The 19,847-nt window shown below is 44.2% G+C and overlaps 1 protein-coding gene and 1 long non-coding RNA gene across 8 annotated transcripts in view; one reads left to right on the forward strand and one right to left on the reverse strand.

Moving 5' to 3' along the window:
• The window catches only part of CATSPER4 (cation channel sperm associated 4), a 40,950-nt gene extending 27,079 nt beyond the window's left edge, over positions 1-13,871 (reverse strand). For 4 of the 5 annotated variants that reach the window (XM_083750841.1, XM_083750842.1, XM_083750839.1 and 1 more), the window contains exons 1-3: positions 13,755-13,871; positions 11,941-12,021; positions 511-654 (exon numbers count right to left, since the gene is read on the reverse strand). In XM_083750841.1, the coding sequence (XP_083606967.1) occupies positions 511-654; positions 11,941-12,021; positions 13,755-13,781 (252 nt within the window). In that variant the 5' untranslated portion in view covers positions 13,782-13,871. Of the gene's footprint in view, positions 1-510; positions 655-11,940; positions 12,022-13,564 lie in introns of all 5 variants that reach the window. The other variant, XM_083750843.1, reaches the window with a different exon arrangement.
• Positions 13,872-13,947: 76 nt separating this feature from the next.
• Positions 13,948-19,847, forward strand: part of LOC310849995 — a 38,992-nt gene continuing 33,092 nt past the window's right edge. For all 3 annotated transcript variants that reach the window (XR_014567177.1, XR_014567178.1, XR_014567179.1), the window contains exon 1: positions 13,948-14,222. This is a non-coding gene — a long non-coding RNA (uncharacterized lncRNA). The remainder of the gene's footprint in view (positions 14,223-19,847) is intronic.

Below are 19,847 nucleotides of genomic sequence, written 5' to 3' on the forward strand. Positions count from 1 at the left end.
CTGGCCACATGACCCGGAAGCTGTACACTGGCTCCCTCGGCCAATAATGCGAGATGAGACCACAACCCCAGAGTCGGCCACAACTGGACCTAAGGATCCAGTCTTTACCTTTACCTTTTTACATGTTTAAAGTGGCATGAGACTGCTTTAAACGTAGAGTGCCAATAGGGGGCTCTGTTAATTGCAATGCGTCTACTCTGAGGAAGCCATAGTTGGATGCAACTCATACAGTCCACTGGTACCCGGTCAACAGAGGAGGGTTCAAGAACCTGTGGCCTTGCAGACATTATTTGATTCCCGCTCCCATCAGTCGCAACCAGCTTAGCCCATGGTGAGGGATGATGGGAGTTGTAGTCCAGCAATATCTGGAGTGCAACACGTTCCCTTCCAATGAACTAGAGAGTCAAAGGGATAACAAAGAGGGAATAAGGCTGAGTCAATGGTGTGCTGTGCCCATTTAACACTTGGTGGTCCTTTGGCCCTGCCCTGGATTGGTGTGTCAAAGCTCACCTCTTCTAACGTTGGCTCTGTTCGCACAGCAATAGTGATGGCATTGAGGATGATGAAGCTGGCCAGTAGCAGCCTGAAGGCTGGATGATGGAGGAATGTCCCCATGCATGTTTTCGAGATAAACTCTTCCACGTCCCAGTCATCCTGTTGGTGGAAAGAGCAGAATTGTGGGGGTGTCAGTCAGGCTGGGCAGAGGAACTCAGAACATAGGAACGGCACCTTCCCGTCTCTCTCTGCCTGATTCTGTCTTTCTCTGTAGCATGGTCCCTTCTGAATTTATCACTGCACTACTGAGGGAGAGTCTGGTGATGGGCCTCAGATCAGAGGTGATCATGCAGGGAGACCTTCCTGTGGATACAAAGGTGGCCATTTTGGAGACAGCGGGTGGAGCTGTGGCTATTCCTGAGATGGTGGAGACAGAAGGTTGGCGATACTACAGCACAGGTGGAGGCTACAGCGGTTCCTGGGAAGGCAAGACCTTAGGTGACTCTTCAAGAGCCGATTATGACAACTGAGCTCACACCAAGTAGAACTTCTCTCTGAATCAAGATTTGTCCTGACAGCTACATTTACAAACAAAACAGAAACCCTGGAGCGTCAGTGAATCTTGTTTAGTTACCTACATGGATCTTCTTCGCCTATGTAGCCTTTGTCACTTGTAGCCTGAAAGCTTCCTCTGCAGAGGCAGTGTGGTGTACAGGTTAGAGTGCTGGGCTCTGACCTGGAAGCCCAGGGTTCAAATCCTTACTCTGCCATGACGCTCACTGGGTTGACCTGGGGCCAGCCACTGCCTCGCAGCCTAACTTACTTCACAGGGTTTCTGTGAGGATAAAATGGGAAAGGAGAACCATGGGTGCCACTTTGACCTCCTTGGAGGAAAAGGAGGTTTATAAGTGTAATAAATAAAAAAACGAGAAAGGTGGTCTGCTTAGATTTTGCTCAAAAGTTGGTTTGTTGAAGAGTGGTTTTAAAGCATTTTTGAAAACACTTTTATTTGCCTCACCCTCTCAGTCCAAGGTTTGTTTGTTTTTAACTTGTTTTGTTTTTATTTTATTTTATTTTAAATTTTTTGGCTTTCATTTTTTTAAATAATTTTTTATTGATTTTCCAATTTTATCGACACAACAACACTAAATAATACATACAGCAACAGACACACACAAAAAACATAAATCCTACTTTCTTAACCTCCTTTTCGTAAGCCTCTTTTCTCGGACTTCCCCATACCTTCCCCTTTTTGCATCCTATTTTCACAATTTTTCAGCAACTCTTTTAGCCAATTAAAAATTAAACTTATTCTCCTTTTCAATATCACATTAAATCAGAAAGAATAAATATAGCTGTAATTATACATCTTCCTTTCCCTTCACACTTTAACACTCCTCAATTTTATAGCAATTTTTAAGATATACTTTAAACTTCTTCCAATCTTCCTCCACAGTTTCTTTCTCCTGGTCGCGGATTCTGCCGGTCATTTCTGCCAGTCCCATAAAGTCGATCACTTTCGCCTGCCATTCTTCCAGCGTGGGTAGCTCTTGTATCTTCCAGTACTTTGCTAGTAGAATCCTTGCTGCCGTTGTGGCATACATAAAAAAGATCTTGTCCCTCCTTGGCACCAGTTGGCCCACCATACCCAAAAGAAATGCTTCTGGTTTCTTATGAAAAGTACATTTAAGTACTTTCTTAATTTCATTATAAATCATTTCCCAGAAAGCTTTAATCTTCGGGCAGGTCCACCAAAGGTGAAAGAAGGTACCTTCAGTCTCATTACATTTCCAGCATTTATTATTGGGCAAATGATAAATCTTAGCAAGCTTGACTGGGGTCATGTACCACCTATAAATCATTTTCATAATGTTTTCTCTTAAGGCATTACAAGCCGTAAATTTTATACCTGTGGTCCACAACTGTTCCCAGTCAGCAAACATAATGTCATGTCCTAAGTCCTGTGCCCATCTAACCATTGCTGATTTAACAGTTTCATCAATTGTATTCCACTTCAACAGCAAGTTATACATCTTTGATAGGTTCTTAGTATTGGATTCTAACAATTCAGTTTCTAATTTCGATTTTTCCACCTGGAACCCAATTTTCCTGTCTTGTTTAAAGGCCTCCATTATTTGATAATAATGGAGCCAATCTCGTACCTTGGACTTTATCTTCTCAAAGCTCTGTAATTTAAATTTGCCACTTTCTATTTCTAAAATCTCAGAATATTTTGGCCAATTAATTCTCGTGTTTAGCTTCTTCACCTCTTTAGCCTCCATTGGTGATAACCACCTGGGTGTTTTATTTTCCAACAAATCCTTATACCGAATCCAAACATTATATAATGCTTTCCTGACAATATGGTTTTTGAAACCCTTGTGCACTTTAACCTTGCCATACCAAATATATGCATGCCAACCAAACATGTTATTAAAGCCTTCCAAATCCAGAATGTCTGCGTTTTCAAGTAGTAGCCAGTCTTTCAACCAGCAGAAAGCTGCTGATTCATAATACAGTCTTAAGTCTGGCAGGGCAAATCCCCCTCTTTCTTTTGAATCAGTAAGTATCTTAAAGTTTATTCTGGGCTTTTTGCCCTGCCAGACAAATTTAGATATATCTTTCTGCCACTTCTTGAAACAATTCAGTTTATCTACAATTTGTAATGTCTGAAACAAAAATAACATTCTAGGCAATACATTCATTTTAATCACTGCAATTCGTCCTAGCAAGGTAAGCTTCAAGTTCGACCATATTTCTAGATCCTTCTTAATCTCAGTCCAGCATTTATCATAATTGTCTTTAAATAAATTCACATTTTTAGATGTCATATTAATTCCCAGATATTTCACTTTTTTGCCATAGTTAGTCCAGTTTCCTCTTGGAACCTCTCTCTTTCCACGCTTGTTAAGTTTTTTCCCAAAACCTTGGTTTTTTGTTTGTTCAATTTAAATCCTGCTACCTGACCAAAAACTCGGATTAGTTCTAAAACTCTTTTTGTACTAGTGTCTGGCTCCTGTAGGGTCAAAACTAAGTCATCTGCGAAAGCCTTCAGTTTGTACTCTCTGGCTCCGACCTGAACTCCTTTTACCAGCTGGTCACCCCTTATCATGTTTAACAGAACCTCCAGGACTAATATAAAAAGTAACGGGGAAATTGGGCACCCCTGCCGTGTCCCTTTTTCTATAAGAAGTTCATTCGTAACCACATTATTTACAATTAATTTTGCCTTTTGTTCCGAATATATTGCACCTATACCATTTTCAAATCTTTGGCCTACCCCCATCCCATGGAGATTCTTCTTCATAAACATCCAAGAAATATTGTCAAAGGCTTTCTCCGCGTCCACAAAAATCAAAACTGCCTTTGTATTACTATTAACTGTCAGCATTTCTATTATGTCAATTATGTTCCTTACATTATCCAATAGGTGTCTACCCGGGAGAAAGCCTGCCTGGTCCTTATGAATCTCCTCCACCAACACTTTCTTCAATCTTTTTGCCAAAATGTCTGCAAATATTTTATAATCCACATTCAGTAAAGATATTGGGCGGTAGTTCTTGATCTGTTTTTTATCAACCTCAGTCTTTGGTATAAGTGTAATAAAAGCTTCTTTCCACGATTCAGGTGCCTTCCTCCCCTCTAATATTTCATTGCAAACCTCCTTAAGCGGCTGTATTAACCATTCCTTTAACGCCTTATAGTATCTGGAGGTTAGTCCATCTGGTCCTGGAGATTTCCCTAGTTTCATATTCTGAATGGCACCCTCTATTTCTTGCTCAGTTATTTTCTCATTCAGAGTCTGCACACTCTGTTGCGAAATTTTTTGTAATCCATATTTCTTAAGAAAATCTTCTATTTCTCCTTCATTTTCTGGCCCTTGTGCATAGAGTCTTCTGAAATAGCTCTGAAAGCAATTACTGATCTCATTTGGCTTAGAAATGTTCTTTCCATCCACCTCCAAGCTTGTAACAGTGTTCAATTTCTGTCTCTTCTTCAATTGCCATGATAGGAGTTTCCCACATTTATCTGCTGATTCAAATGTCCTTTGTCTCATTTGCTTTATCTTCCATTCTATCTCCTGATTCATCAGTTCCATATATTGCATCTGGTAAAACTTAATTTCTCTCAAGATCTCATGAGACTTTGGTTTAGACCTCAATTTCTTTTCACCTTCTTTTATTTTTTCCAGGATCTTGTCTTTCTTCTCATTTTGTTTCCTCCTTTTTAGGGAATTCTGCTGTATTAGGAAACCTCGCATCACGGCCTTGCTTGTGTCCCAGATCACTCTTTTCTCCACTTCTGTCCTCAGATTTATCTCAAAGTAGTCCCTCAAAGTTTTTTGGGCCTTTTTGTAGACTTCTGGATCTCTAAATAGGGTGTCATTCATTCTCCATCTAAAGGAACCAGCTGTTGTTACCTTCATTTCCATCTTTACCGCGTTATGGTCGGAGCATGTCTTTGGGCAGATTTCCACTTTTTTTATCATTGGAGCCATTCCACTAGTAATCCATATTTGATCTATTCTTGTCCATGTCATCTGGGACTCTGAAAAAAATGTCCCCTCTCTCTCGAGAGGGTTTCTTAGTCTCCAAATATCTATCAAGTCCATATTGTCGGTCATTTCGAAGAAAGTCTTAGGTAGTCTCCCATCCTTGGAAATCACCTGTCTTTGTGCTTTGTCCATATATGTAGAGACGACACCGTTCATATCTCCTAAAAGAATCACCTTATAATCCAGGTAGTCCATCAATGTCTCATGCAATTTCTTATAAAATTCTGCCTTCCCTTCATTTGGTGCATATATGCCGACTGTCAAAAACTTTTCTCCTTGGATTTGTATTTCAATTGCCAATATTCTTCCATGTTCATCTTTAAAAATCAGTTTTGGGGCCAATTTCTCCTTTGCATAGATCACCACTCCTCTTTTCTTAACTTTGTCCGATGAAATAAATTCCTGTCCTAACCTTTTGTTTATAAGCAATTTTCTGTGTATTCTTGTTATGTGGGTCTCTTGTAGACAAATCAAATCCAATTGTTCTCTTTTTAAGATATGGAAAACTTCACGTCTTTTTCTGGGAAGGTTCAAACCGTTACAGTTCCAGCTTAGGAATCGCAGAGACATTGTTGGTTAGTTTCCTTCAGCCGCACCCTGCGGCGGTTTTCCCTCTGGAGGTGATTTAAGTCCAAATGTCAAATTTCCCAAATCTGTATCCGATGTCGAGTCCAGCACTCCTTTCACCAGGTCCTCTTCGTATCTGTCCAGGAATTGTTCTTTATCTTGTACTGTTCTTATCTTAACTTTCTTTCCTTTGAAATTGAAGGACAGGCCTTGCGGATATTCCCACCTAAAAGGTATGTTGTTCTTCTTCAGGAGGTCAACCAAGTTCTTAAAGTAGGTCCTGATAATAAATGCTGGAAATGTAAAGAGGCGGAAGGGACATTCTTTCACCTCTGGTGGACCTGCCCGAAAGTGAAGGCCTTCTGGGAAATGATTCATAATGAACTAAAAAAGGTACTGAGATTTACCTTACCTAAGAAACCAGAGGCCTGCCTTCTGGGCATGGTGGACCGGAGAGTGTTTAAGAAGGACAGAACTTTTTTTATGCATTCTACTACAGCAGCAAGGATCCTGATTGCAAAATATTGGAAGACACAAGATTTACCCACACTGGAGGAATGGCACACGCAGTTGATGGACTATATGGAACTGGCCGAAATGACTGGCAGAATCTGAGACTTGGGAGAAGAAACATTCGAGGAGGATTGGAGAAAATTTAAAGACTATTTGGAAAAACATTATAAGTTGTATGAATGTTAAAAAACACACCTTTTAGGAAATTCTAGCTTCAGTAATGTTAAATTAAAGAAATGGAAATTAAGGTACAGGGAGTCAGAGATAGAATAATGAAACAACTTTATTGTGTTAAAATGAAAATGTACATGATTTGGGTTATAATTTATTTGAAATTGGGTAACATGATAAAAAGGAAGATACAATAAGTATTGAAATAAGTTAACAAATTGCAGACGTTATGTACTACAGAGAATGCAGGGTTGGGAGGACGTGGGGAAGTCCAACAGATTGGGAAAAAAGAGTAAGAAATATTTGTAACTTTTCTTTTCTACTTTCATAATATGTTCTTTATTCTTTTTTCTGTATTTCATAAAACTAATAAAAAATATTATAAAAAAAAACAAGTTCTTAAAGTAGGTCCTTATCTCTAAGATGTATTTTGGGATGTCCCTGTATATTTGCACAGTAGCGTTTTCAATCTGGAGAGTTTTCTGATAATGCAAGTTCAATATTTTATCTCTTTCCTCTTTAGATCTCAAAGTTATCAGACAATCCCTTGGAATCTTCCTACCTTGCCTTCTGCCCAATCTGAAGGCAGTTGTTATCTCAAATTCTTCTTCTTCTAGGTTCACCTGCCAAAATTCCGAAAGTTCTTTTGTGAGAAAGTCCACTAGGCTGTCCCCTTCACTCTCTGGGACGAGTCTCAATCTCAAGTTCTTCTCCTTACGCTGCATCTCCCACAAAGACAAGGTCGCCTCATGCTGGTCAAGCTTCTTGCAAACCGGTACTAAATTTTCCTGTGTGGATTCCGCTGTAGATTTGGACTCCTCCGCAATTTTCCTGATTGTGGCGTTTTCTTGCACCAGTTTGTTTATAGTCTCTGTATTAGATGTAATACTTTTGATATTTAAATCTAATTTTGCCGTAAGTTCTGTCAATTGTTTAGTATTTTCCGTACTCTGCTTGGTCAAATTTTCTAAAGATTCATTTATTTTAAATAATGCCTGTGTCACTGAATCCATGAATGCTGTTATTCCTTTTTCCTGTCCTGCTGCACCTGTTGGCGGTAGTCCTGATAGCGAGCCCCTTTTCTTTTGTGCAGCTTTAGCTTTAGACCTTGTTGTTATTTCGTCTACAGGGCCGCTCATGTCCCAAGGTCGTTCTCACAGGAACAGGTTTACAATGGAAAAATCCAGTGACTTTCTTTTTAAAGCCTATGTTGCAACTGTTACCTTCAGCCCTCTAGAGGGAGCATCAATGTGTCCAGTAAGCAAAGGAAACAAAGAATCCAACAGCCCTCAGAGGAGAAAAGTTTCTAAGAAAGTCTATCAGTCTTTTAGTTGCAACAATGTTATTTCACAAAGTCTCAAAAGTTATATCCAATAAAGTCCACTTTAAAACAAAGGTGATCTGACAGTTCCTATCAAAGTGCTTCACCCAGGCAGTCCGTTCCCAGAGTCAGAGACTGCGGGAAATTGTCCTTTTAAACTCCCTTATGCAGGTTACCTTTTCTTCTACTTCTTCCCCCCCTGATCCTGCTTACAAGGGGGGGAAATTAGCTTCAGTGTTAGGGTTAGCCCAATCCAAAAAGTTCACAGTAAATTTTCAATTGCAGCTTCCTAGTTCCGTTGCTTTAGCGATCATGCAGTCCGGGGGAGGCAGACTTCCTTTATTTACCGTCCCCGTTTTCAGCCAAATTTTAAAGGTTTTTGTTTGTAATCCCAGTAAGGTATCCAATCTTACTTACGGGTGATCTTTTTCAGTCCAAATTTCAGGAAGGAATCGACGCTCTCCGCCTATGGCGACGCGGCTTCACTCCACGGGCTGGGTAGTGACTCTCAGCACCGCGCGATCCCCCGATGCTCCTCCGGAGCCTTTAAAAAGGCTCTTTTGCAGTAAAGGGGGGCGCAAATGGTGCCCACCGAGTCTCCTTGTTCACAGGCTTCCGCGCCTGTGATTTTAGGGGTCCCCGCTTCGCCGTAGCGGTCAGACCCGAACTCGTGGAGCAGCCCTCTCCCCGGAGAACAGAGAGAGAGCCGCCATTAAGTGCTGGCGCCGACCGGAAGTCCTAACTTGTTTTGTTTTTAACCGGACGTATTGGGCCCAACAACAGCTAGAAGCTGAGCAAACCTTTTTTTTTAAAGAAAATTAAAACAAAATAGTGCAATGCACTTATGAGCTGCATAAAGAAGATCTCTTCTTTATTGTATTTATTTATTTAGAGAGTTCCACAAATCTTATGTACATAAATGAACATATTTCAAGCCGAATATTTCTCAGATTTGTGTTACAACAATTACAAAGATTTGTGTTACAATAATTACAAAGTATGACCACCCAATCAACCAAGTTCACATTACAGTGGTACCTTGGTTCTTGAATGGTTTAGTTGTTGAACAAATTGGCTCCTGAACGCCGCAAACCCGGAAGTGTTCTAGTTTGTGAACGTTTTTCAGAAGCCGAATGTCCGACATGGCTTCTGTTTGAGTGCAGGAAGCTCCTGCAGCCAACAGAAAGCTGTGCCTTGGTTTTCGAACGGTTTTGGGAGTTCAAGTACCAAGGTACCACTGTATAGACCATGTCATTCCTCTGATGGACTGACTCAGCCTCTCCATTTCCATTGATTCAAGGTTATTCAGTAGCCATCCCATATAGATGCGACATGAGGGCATTTCCATTTTCTCACCCATACTACTCTGGCTTCAATAAGACTTTTTTTTTTTTAAGATATCTGTTCTGCAGACACATCGTCCTCAATCCAATTAAATATTATCAACATTGGGAAAAGTCTAATATTTGCTCCTGTCATCAATGTAATCTGCTGCATAATATGTCTCCCAGAATAATAGGCATGTTGACAAGAGTTTAGCTCTTAACACAGCAAGGGAAGGGAACAGAACCACCTTGGTATTAGCAAAAGAGTTAAATGATTCCAGCTGGTCTAGTAAAAAAGGAGATTTTACTGTAAAGCAAAGCCAGAGATCAAACCAAGTGGTCCTTGAAAAGGTTTGTTTATATCCTTTATTTTCTTTTTTTTACACTGGAGGAAACATGCATGACTCAACCAACATTGCATTTGAAGATGATCGGGGGGTTCCTGCGCTGAGGTTCTGGTTTTACGAAGCCTATTAAAATCCCACAATGGCTGTGCAATACCTCCAGTATCTGAGTCAGCATGTCTATGAATGCTGGGGAACACCAGCTCATGTCCTGCTTGTAAGCTTCCCATGGACATCTGCTTGGCCCACGGCCAGCCCTGCAATGAGGCAGAGTGAGGCAGCAGCCTCAGGTGGCAGATTCTGATGTCTGTGCAGTGTCCAGAGCTGTAGTGCTATGTACCCCCTAGGCTAGACTTATGCCCTCAACTGCAGTAGAAGGCAGTGCCCTTCCCCAGTTGAGGGATGTGGGTGGCGCTGTGGGTTAAACCACTGAGCCTCTTGGGCTTGCCGATCGAAAGGTTGGCGGTTCAAATCCCTGTGACGGGGTGAGCTCCTGTTGTTCGGTCCCAGCTCCTGCCAACCTAGCAGTTCGAAAGCACACAGTGCAAGTAGATAAATAGGTACCACTCCGGTGGGAAGGTAAACAGTGTTTCCGTGCGCTGCTCTGGTTTTGCCAGAAGCGACTTAGTCATGCTGGCCACAAGACCTGAAAAAACTGTCTGCAGAAGTGGACAAACGCCAGCTCCCTCGGCCTGTAAAGCGAGATGAGCGCCGCAACCCCAGAGTCATTTGTGACTGGACTTAATTGTCAGGGGTCCCTTTACCTTTTACCAACCCAGTTGGCTTCTGTCTGTGCCTTGGGGAAGGGAACCACCTTTTATTTCACCTCAAGCAGCAAAACATCTGGAGCCGACTCTGGCTTGGTCACTGTTAGTATTTGTACTGTATTCATTAGAAAATGTATTTTACAAAGAATAAATTGTACCGGGGGAAAGAAAACCAATGCAATGCAATGCAATGCAACATCTTGTGACTCCAACTAAGGTCACAGAAACACTGAATCATTGCCTTGACAGTTTGTTAACTCCCTTTAAAAGTGAGCATGTGTGTGTCTTAGGTAGGCGTGGGAATTGGAGGAAGGCTGGTTGTTCCCCCGTTTCGCCAATGATTTGCTGAGTGTGAAGTCGTTGTGTCTGGAGGAGTTGGTGAGGACAGAAGAGCTATAATATAGAGCTTGGACTGCTTCACAGGAGTTTACAGTAAGTAGCAAGAAGACACTCTTGGGCTCAGGACAGCAAAAGGCATTGCATCGGACTTAGTATATATATGGCGCTGTGGGTTAAAGCCTCAGCGCCTAGGACTTGCCGATCGAAAGGTTGGCGGTTCGAATCCCTGCGGCGGGGTGCGCTCTCGCTGCTCGGTCCCAGCGCCTGCCAACCTAGCAGTTCGAAAGCACCTCCGGGTGCAAGTAGATAAATAGGGACCGCTTACCAGCGGGAAGGTAAACGGCGTTTCCGTGTGCGGCTCTGGCTCGCCAGAGCAGCGATGTCACGCTGGCCACATGACCCGGAAGTGTCTCCGGACAGCGCTGGCCCCTGGCCTCTTGAGTGAGATGGGCGCACAACCCCAGAGTCTGTCAACACTGGCCCGTACGGGCAGGGGTACCTTTACCTTTACCTTATGACACTGCTTGTAAATAGATGCCATCCTGCAAGTAAAGAGTCGTCTTCAAAGTCTTGTGTGTGGCGTCTACTTCATCCCTAGGGCTTCGAGGGTAAAACTGCTGAATCACTCTGCATGACTCAGAAAAAAATAGCCAACAGCTTGGCCATTGTGGAAAACAGGATTCTGGACCAGATGGAGCAGGGCTCTTACGAAAATTCAGGGATGCAACACTGGAAAAGGTACTATGATACATATATGGTGGAATTGTTTAAACATCAAACAATTTTGGGAAACGATATATAATGAAATGAAAAAAATGTTCAGATATTCATTTAGGAAAACACCAGAAGGTTTTCTATTGGGAATAGTACCAGGAAGTCTAAAGGAAGAAGACAAGACATTATATTTATACGCAACAGTAGCAACAAGGCTATTGATTGTGAAAAATTGGAAAAGTGATATTATACCGACAAAAATAGAGTGGCTTGCCAAATTACTGGAGTACTACAATATATCCAAAACAATGAGAGAAATTGGAAGGATCTCAAAAGAGAAAGCAGACAGGGACTGGAAGGTGTTTAAAGGATACTTGCAAAACTATATCAAAAAATCAGAACTCCTACTAGAATAAACAAGTTCCGTTTTAAATACTGAAATACTAAATAAGATGGATAACAATGTGTAATAGAAAAAGAAGCATGAAATTAGGTTAAAGGTGTGTGAAAGAAAGCAATAGAAGTGGGAAGAAATTGCAATTGAGTAGATTGGAAGTCTAACACAAAGGTGGGGTGGTGGATGGTGATGGGAAAAGGAATTACCTGTGGGATTGAGTGTAGGTATGTTTGAACATTTTTAAGGACTGTATGAAATGTATGCTTGTATATTCTCAATACGTGTGTATTAATGCTGAATTATTTTAACAATAAAAACTTAAAAAGAAAACCTGGAAAAAAAGAAAGTTCAGGGAGCTCTGGAATAAAGTCAAACAACAAGCAAAGAGATTGAGCCTTGGAGAGGAGAGGCGGGCGGGGGGGAGGAGAATACCTGACTACGAGTGACATATCTGCAGTTGATCTCGGGGACTTCTGCTTCAGTAGTAAGTCCCTGACCGCCTACGTCAACCACCTGGGAGACAGGAAAACACAGAGACTCTTGTGGGAGCAGGCTAAACATATTGAACGTGCGTATCATAAGGGAAGAACCTTTTTTCATATCCAGGGTCACATTCCTGATGGGGGGTGAATGCCAGTACAGGGCAGGGCCAGAGGCAAAAGTGTGTGAGAGCAATAAATGCCATTTCTACCTTTGAACAGTGGCCTAGTTTTACACACACTGACACATGTCCTCCTTCCAGGCAGGGGAAGGAATGTGAGTTTTACACACACACACACACACACACACACACACACACACACACACACACCCCTCTACCCTCCGTCCCGGCAAGCAAGGGGCACTGCCAGAGTTCAAGGTTGCAATCCATCCAGGCGAAAACACTCAAGGAGGCTGCAAAGCAGGACCAGTGGGGGGTGGCAGGGAGGCAGAGAAGAGTCCCAAGGGCCAGACAGAGAGGTCCTGAGAGCCACATTCTGGACCTGGGGGTCCCCATCCCTACTAGGAGAACGACAACCTTCTAATCAATCTACTAATACTTTGTTTTTCCGACCTATCTCTAATGAAAAGCACAGAGGTGGTTGGTTTTTTATGTCAGCGGAGAACAGGCAAGTGTAGAGTCAATATATGCAGCATACAACAGACAGGACCTGGTTTTTTGTGATGTGTAATATGCTGGGGGTTGAGGAAATGATCCTTGGTAAGATGAGAACTGGGATTTTACAAGGATATGTATGCCCCTATTTCCATCCATTGGAGGATATGCTTGAACTTCACATCCCTCTCTCCAAATTGCTCCAGCCCCACAAAAATCATTTGGCCTCATGGGGAGCATCCGAAAGATGGAAGGACTGGAAGGTGAGTGAGATACAAGGATTTCAGCTATGTCAAATGTGTATTGTGCTGGGATGGGAGCTGAGAACTGGTGCAATGGAGGGGAAATGTGTTGGAACTGTAGTTCCAGGACTTGTTTTCAGAGCAAGAGTGATGGCATCATCCACAGGATCTCCAGGCCAACTGCCAGGCCCTCCTTTATCTAGCAAATGAATAAGGTGCTAATGAGTTTTGCTATGGCTTGTGACAGATTGGCACAGGGAAAGGTCACTTCCAGATCACCTCTTTATTGAGCATTTTCACATTGCATTTCCCTGCCACTTTCCTTATTGCAAAAAGATCTGGGTTTTATTTTATTTTTAGGAAAGTGAATTGGATGCACAAGACCTGCAAATTCACCTTAACTGTGGAACCCGAATGTGCTGGCATGCCCTTGAATCCCACCTGCAAATTTACTGCAGTCTGAAAGTACTCAAAGTCACAGAATAAGCAAGCAATCCAGTAGAAGCCAGATACTGCTTTCCTTTTATTTGATGGGGTTCCTGCTTCATGCTAGCAGTGTAAGTGGTGACACCTCCTTGCAACAGGGTTTTGAGGGGGTTTTTTAGCATTCCTAACAGAAAGCTTGGCCTGTTTTCTCCCTGGTAACTAAGCGTAGGATTGCAGCCATGCCACAAGGATGAGAAAAACTTTTAATTTCAACTTTAGTCTAGCTTCGAACCTAAGGGAACATGCAATCCTTGCAGCCATAGCAGCTTTCGAGATGAGGTCCTGCAAGTCAAAATTTGCCACTGCTTCTCTGGGGAGAAGAAAGGTCAGCGGGCAGAAAGGTTTCTGCTGCTCCACAAAGAGAAGGAGGGCAAACTCCGCGGCTTCCTGAAGTTGCGAGAAATCAACCCCCAGGATCTCACCAGAGAGCTCTTACGACGTTCAACCATTGTGCGTGCAGCATCAAGTCCACCACCTACGAAACCATTCCTCCCTTTTACATTGTGACCTCAGCATTCTAATATCATGAAATCCTGGCTGTAAGCATGACATCACAAAAGCCTCCATTCTCTCCTGCTATGTGGAATAAACAGGAAATTATAGGGGGAGGGGGGAGGAGAGAGCGGGGGATAGGAGAGAAAACGGCAGGTGGGAGGAACATCAACAGTGGCTGGTGCCCATTGAGATTGATAGGGCAGAAGACAGGGAGCCCAACTGTAGGGGGCGCCAGAGCTAACGGCAGGTGGAGCCCCAGCCAATAGCGGGCAGAGCTAGTTCATTCTAGTTTTGTCTCTGTCCCCTTTCTCCCTGCTGAAGTCCACAAGGGGCAATGCTGAGACTTAGGAGGAGGAAGAGTGCAACCAGCTCCACCCCACCCCCCTGGACTGGAGGTAAGTAGGAAGTCAGGCAGGTGGCTGCTGGCAGAAGGCCAACTGAGGTTAGTGGGGTAGAGCCCCATTTACGCAAACAGAGCAGCTACCACTACGGGGCTGGTAGGGCGGATGGAAAGGGAGGAGGCCAATGACAGGAAGAGGCAACTAATTGTAGTTTTGACCCCATCCTCTTCCCCAATGACTTCCACAAAGGCAACGCCATGGTAAGGAGGTGGACCAGCTCTGGGAGTTGTAACTCAGTGAAAGGGTAAACTTCCCTTGCCCAGAATTCTTCAAGGGAATGATGGTGCTTCCAATGTGATTTAAAATAGCACATCTTCAGTCTAACATTTCATCATCATGCATGCCTTCTCTCCGATTTGATGGCTCTGCACTTGCACCTTTTGACCACAAGGGGGAGGCAAGAGACCAAGAAATAATATGGAAGCCGCTTTTCCAAAGCTGTGTTAGGCAAATGTGTCTGATCCCATGAAGAGTGAATTAAATACTTCATTGACCCCACCCTTCCCACTTTCAGGGGGCAAGGGCCTCGCAGTGCCACAGTCTGCCCAGGGCCTCCTCCCTTGCCTGCCCGACACCCTGGGGCTCTGCCACAGCCTTTTGGCTGGACTAATGCCAGCACCAACAGCCCCTTTTGTGCTGAGTAAAGGTAGCCAGGAGACAGAGGAGTTCGCGGACAAGGAGAGCAGGGTCTCCCTACTCCGAGGGGGGAAAGCCAGAGGAGGGGTTAAAGGCCATCTGGGAAAGAGACAAAGATTTGTTGCTGCTGCTGATGACAGTGGTGGCGATGAACAAGCGAAGAAGCTGTAAATAGAAAGGAAGGGGATGAGATAAAAAGAAAGTAGTGAATAGAAAAGACTAGGAAGTATGGAAGAAACAGGTAATTGGCTGGGGGAGTTGCGTGTATGGATATTTTTAATTTTATTATTTATTAAATTTGTATACTGCCCTTCATCTGTGGATCTCAAGGCAGTTCACAACATAAAAGTGACGACTGCAAAACAGGGAGAAAACGTTCCTCTTCAACCAGGCTTTGTCAATGCTGCCATAGGCTAAGCTAGCTTTGCTGGCAGAAACACCAAAGTAGATCCAGGGGCTGCAGTCAGGTGCCAGCAGTGGAGGCAGGTTGATTTGGGCCCACGAAACTCAATCTGCCCTCAGCCAGCCCCCACCTGCCTCCCCAGGGAGGTACCACTGCCAATCGGCTTCCTCTTCCTTGCTCTCAGCAGGCTCCACCTATTATTTGGCTCCGTCTATCTTTGGCCCTGGCTCCACCTTCTCTTAGCCTCTCTATGTTCCACCCCACTAGCCCCACTGGGCAGCAGCCACCACTCTTCGTTGCTCACATTTCTTTAACCAGAAACAACTCAGTTGTATCATATGACTGTCAGCATGCACATGACAATGATAGAATTGTAAAGTTAGAAGGGACCATGATCTAGCAATCATTTGCCCAATGTGGGGCTCAAACCCAGGACCCTGAGATTAAGAGTCTCATGACCCACAGCCTGTGGCAGTATGGCTGGAAGGCATAACAACAGTCAAAACAACAGATGCTAAGGAATTACAGTGGTATCTCGGGTTACATACGCTTCAGGTTACAGACTCTGCTAACCCAGAAATAGTACCTCGGGTTAAGAACTTTGCTTCAGGATGAGAACAGAAATTGTGCTTCGGCGGTGCAGCAGCAGCAGGAGGCCCCATTAGCTAAAGTGGTGCTTCAGGTTAAGAACAGTTTCAGGTTAAGAACGGACCTCCAGAACGAACTAAGTACTTAACCTGAGGTACCACTGTATGTGCTTTGCAAAATATGAATAATTCTTTTTTTCCCCTTTTTTAAACTTGAGATATACATTTGTTAAATAAACAAAACAACAAACAACTGCCTCTAATTTAGTGCTGAATCTAAAGTTTTTCTGCAGAAACAGCTTTGGAATACAATTGCTCTAATGCTGCCCAGAAAGGGGGCATACTTATTTAAATAAGGTTTGGGGACCTTCAGCCCCAGGGACGAAATTTGGCCTCCTGACCTCCCTCTCTCCCTAAGCCACACCCCTCCTCAGCCACACCCCCTCTCGCCAGGTCACACTTCTAGAGCACACCAGAGCAGCGCACGGAAATGCCGTTTACCTTCCCGCTGGAGCGGTACCTATTTATCTACTTGCACTTTGACGTGCTTTTGAACTGCTCTGTTGGCAGGAGCAGGGACTGAGCAACGGGCGCTCACCCCGTCGCGGGGATTCGAACCGCCGACCTTCTGATCGGCGAGTCCTAAGCTCTGTGGTTTAACCCACAGCACCACCCGTGTCCCCTAAGGGGTGCTGTACTAAGGCTGAAATAATGCAAGGAAATCAGATCCTGGCTTGGATAGTAGACTCTGCCCTGGCAACCATACCTAGGCACCTTGCTTGCTGCGCTATTAGAGTAACAGTTGTAAGGTGGCACAAGGGGCTAGGGGGCTTCCAGCAGCCCCTCTTAGCCCTCTGATTTGGGATCAGCTCTTTTTCTGAAGAAATTCTCCCTTAGACCAAGATGTCCCCCATCTGCCTGTGTGTCGATTGCTGGGTCTGCACACATCAACTTGCTGAGTGTTGACCACCACACCTGAAGCACATGTGAAAAAAGCACATTCTATATAAAAAAGAGAGTGGCACAACGCTCTGTACAGGAGACAGATCATTGTCCTCTTCTAGTACATGGCAGGGGGATTTTCTGCCAGGAGTTCTGACTTCCAGTTGTTTACCAATAGCCCCCTCCCTCCCCCAGGGCAAAAAGAGGCGATTGGAATTTCTGATCTGTAATAGATGCAGATGATTTCATTTATGAATCACTTCCCGTGAGGCATCCCGAAGCGATGTGCAATAGCACACGTAAAACAACTGCATATGGAAAACTTTTTCTTTTCTAAAAAAAAGAGAATTGTGGTTTAAAACAACAACAGCGCATACACATAAAATCGATTCAGACTAAAGACAGATACCAACTGGGAGAAAGATTCTAGATGGTGCATTGAAGGAGGAACATTTGTCTGAGGGGCTCTCCAATGGAAGGTGAGAGGCTGGGGACACCGGATTTAGGCATCACACAGGGCAGGCACTGCTGAATTTTGAAGCGCCAATATCCGCCATTGTAGCACACCGAAGGACTGGTTTCAACATTTTGCAATGGGTCTCCTGATGGTATCCTGCAGAACGTAGGAACTGTTTAGGGTATGCAGGGAGCGAGGCAATGTTTTAAGCATCCTGTATCTGCAAAGCATCCCAGCGCCATGGTTTGTAAGGCACACTGCAGTAGTAGTAGAAGAAGAAGAGTTTGGATTTGATATCCCGCCTTTCACTCCCTTTAAGGAGTCTCAAAGCGGCTAACATTCTCCTTTCCCTTCCTCCCCCACAACAAACACTCTGTGAGGTGAGTGAGGCTGAGAGACTTCAAAGAAGTGTGACTGGCCCAAGGTCACCCAGCAGCTACATGTGGAGGAGCGGAGACGCGAACCCGGTTCACCAGATTACGAGTCCACCGCTCTTAAGCACTACACCACACTGGCTCTCCCCCGAGCCACCAGCTTGCACATGGCTCTGCCCCAAGCCACTATTTTGCCATTGGTGGATTTCGGTGGTCCCAGGAAAAAGGAACGTCGATCCCAGATGCTCGGAGCCCATCCACACCTGCTGGGCACGATGCAGCCTCACCTGATTGCCACCTCGATTTCCCTCAAAGGGAGGCTGAGAACCCTGCGTAAGGATTCCCGTTGGTAATAAACAGCTCTTGCCAGCTCCGTCCCGGAGTCAGTCGGCCTTTTCTGTTGCTGCTTCAGATCAACCGATTTCCATCTTTACCCACCGGCTGTATATCCCTCCCGTAACCACGGTTACGTGGGCTAGGCAATTAATTGCCCCTTCAGCATGCAGCTGCGGGCATCGTTAACACAGTGGCAGCAGCAGGGGAGGAATTAGAGATAATTATAAGCCTGGGTGGTGTCCCAGCTGCAGAGAGCTGCACCACCCAAGTTTACGGTCTGACTGCATCTTCCAGCTCATGGGGCTTCAACAGCGCCTTTGAACACCACCCCCCTCCCCCCCAATTCCCTAAAACAGCAAAAAGCAAACCAGAGCCCTCCACCCAGCAGAAGAGCCACTTCTCAGGAGTCTTCTTGATGGCAAAGTGGAATGCAAACAGTTTATTCCACATTTTGCATGCGGCGAATGCCATTTGGGGCCCAGTTCTTCTCAAGGGGCATGTTAAAAGTCCATGGTATCTATTTTTATTCATTTCCTTGAAACGATTTATTAGCTGCTCCCGTTATAAAATAGCAGAACGGTGCAAGGAAATGCTCCATGTCAGTCTGAAGCAGATGCCGAGAATCGCACAGTTAAGCTGTATTTTAAGCCGTATTTTAATTAACTGTTTGTTTGTTGTTTTCTATTACATTTTATTGTAATTCACATTTGGTGTTAGCCGCCCTGAGCCCAGCCCTGGCCAGGGAGGCCAGGGTATAAATAAAAATTTATTATTACTATAATTTATTGGTGCTGTGGGTTAAACCACAGAGCCTAGGACTTGCCAATCAGAAGGTCGGCGGTTCGAATCCCTGTGACGGGGTGAGCTCCCATTGCTCGGTCCCTGTTCCTGCCAACCTAGCAGTTCGAAAGCACGTCAAAGTGCAAGTAGATAAATAGGTACCACTCTGGCGGGAAGGTAAACGGCGTTTCCGTGCTCTGCTCCAGTTCGCCAGAAGCAGCTTAGTTATGCTGGCCACATGACCCCAGAGTCGGCCACGACTGGACCTAATGGTCCCTTTACGTTTACCTTTATTAAAATTACAGCAGGACACCAACAGACAAACAAGAAGGCAAGAATTGAAAATGCCACAGGTAAATGGCAAAGTCTTAAGCATGCTGATGCAAGAGGGGATTGTTGGAATATTCTATGGGTTCCGAAAACAGACACAGCTTTTGAGTCATTGATCGTTTGAGGCAGATGTGTTACTTGCTTCCCCCAAACCCGTTATTGATAAAGTGCAATGGAACGTTCAAACATCATAACCTTTCATGATTATATCGAAAGTCAGGACCTGCCAGGGACATGGGCGGTGGCAAAATGGCTGCCCTAAGCCATTGTTTTCCCCAACAATGACCCAAGAAGGATGTTATGTACAGAGTCCTTTAGCAGAGGCATTTTGTGTGGTGTCACAGTGGTGGCTGGCCCCTTTCTTAATAAACCCCTTTACCCCTTAAATAGTCAGTAGATCACTATGGTCTGCAGGAACATATCCTGCAAGTTCCAAAGATTTCAGAAGCTTGTCAAACAGGGACTTCCAGGCTGCCCTCATTCTGTGGAATAGCATTCCTCTCAACATACGGCAAGCTCCCACTCTTTGCACTTTCCGGAAACAATTGAAGACATTCTTGTTCCAACAGGCAGTTCCAGCTGGATAAATGGGTCTATGCCATGAGTGTCGGTTTTGTACTGTTTTTGTTTTCTTTTAAAGGTATCTGTGGTTTTTTGTGTGGTTTCAAGTGTTTTTTCTTGGTTGTATTGAACATCACCTTGAGACTATTGTGAGACTTTTGGTCATTCACCACCTCTCAACTAATCTACCCAACCTACCTTTCAGGGCTGTTG

This window comes from Podarcis gaigeae (genome assembly GCF_964106915.1).
Source record: "Podarcis gaigeae genome assembly, chromosome: 8".
In the NCBI taxonomy this organism is placed as follows: Eukaryota; Metazoa; Chordata; class Lepidosauria; order Squamata; family Lacertidae; genus Podarcis; species Podarcis gaigeae.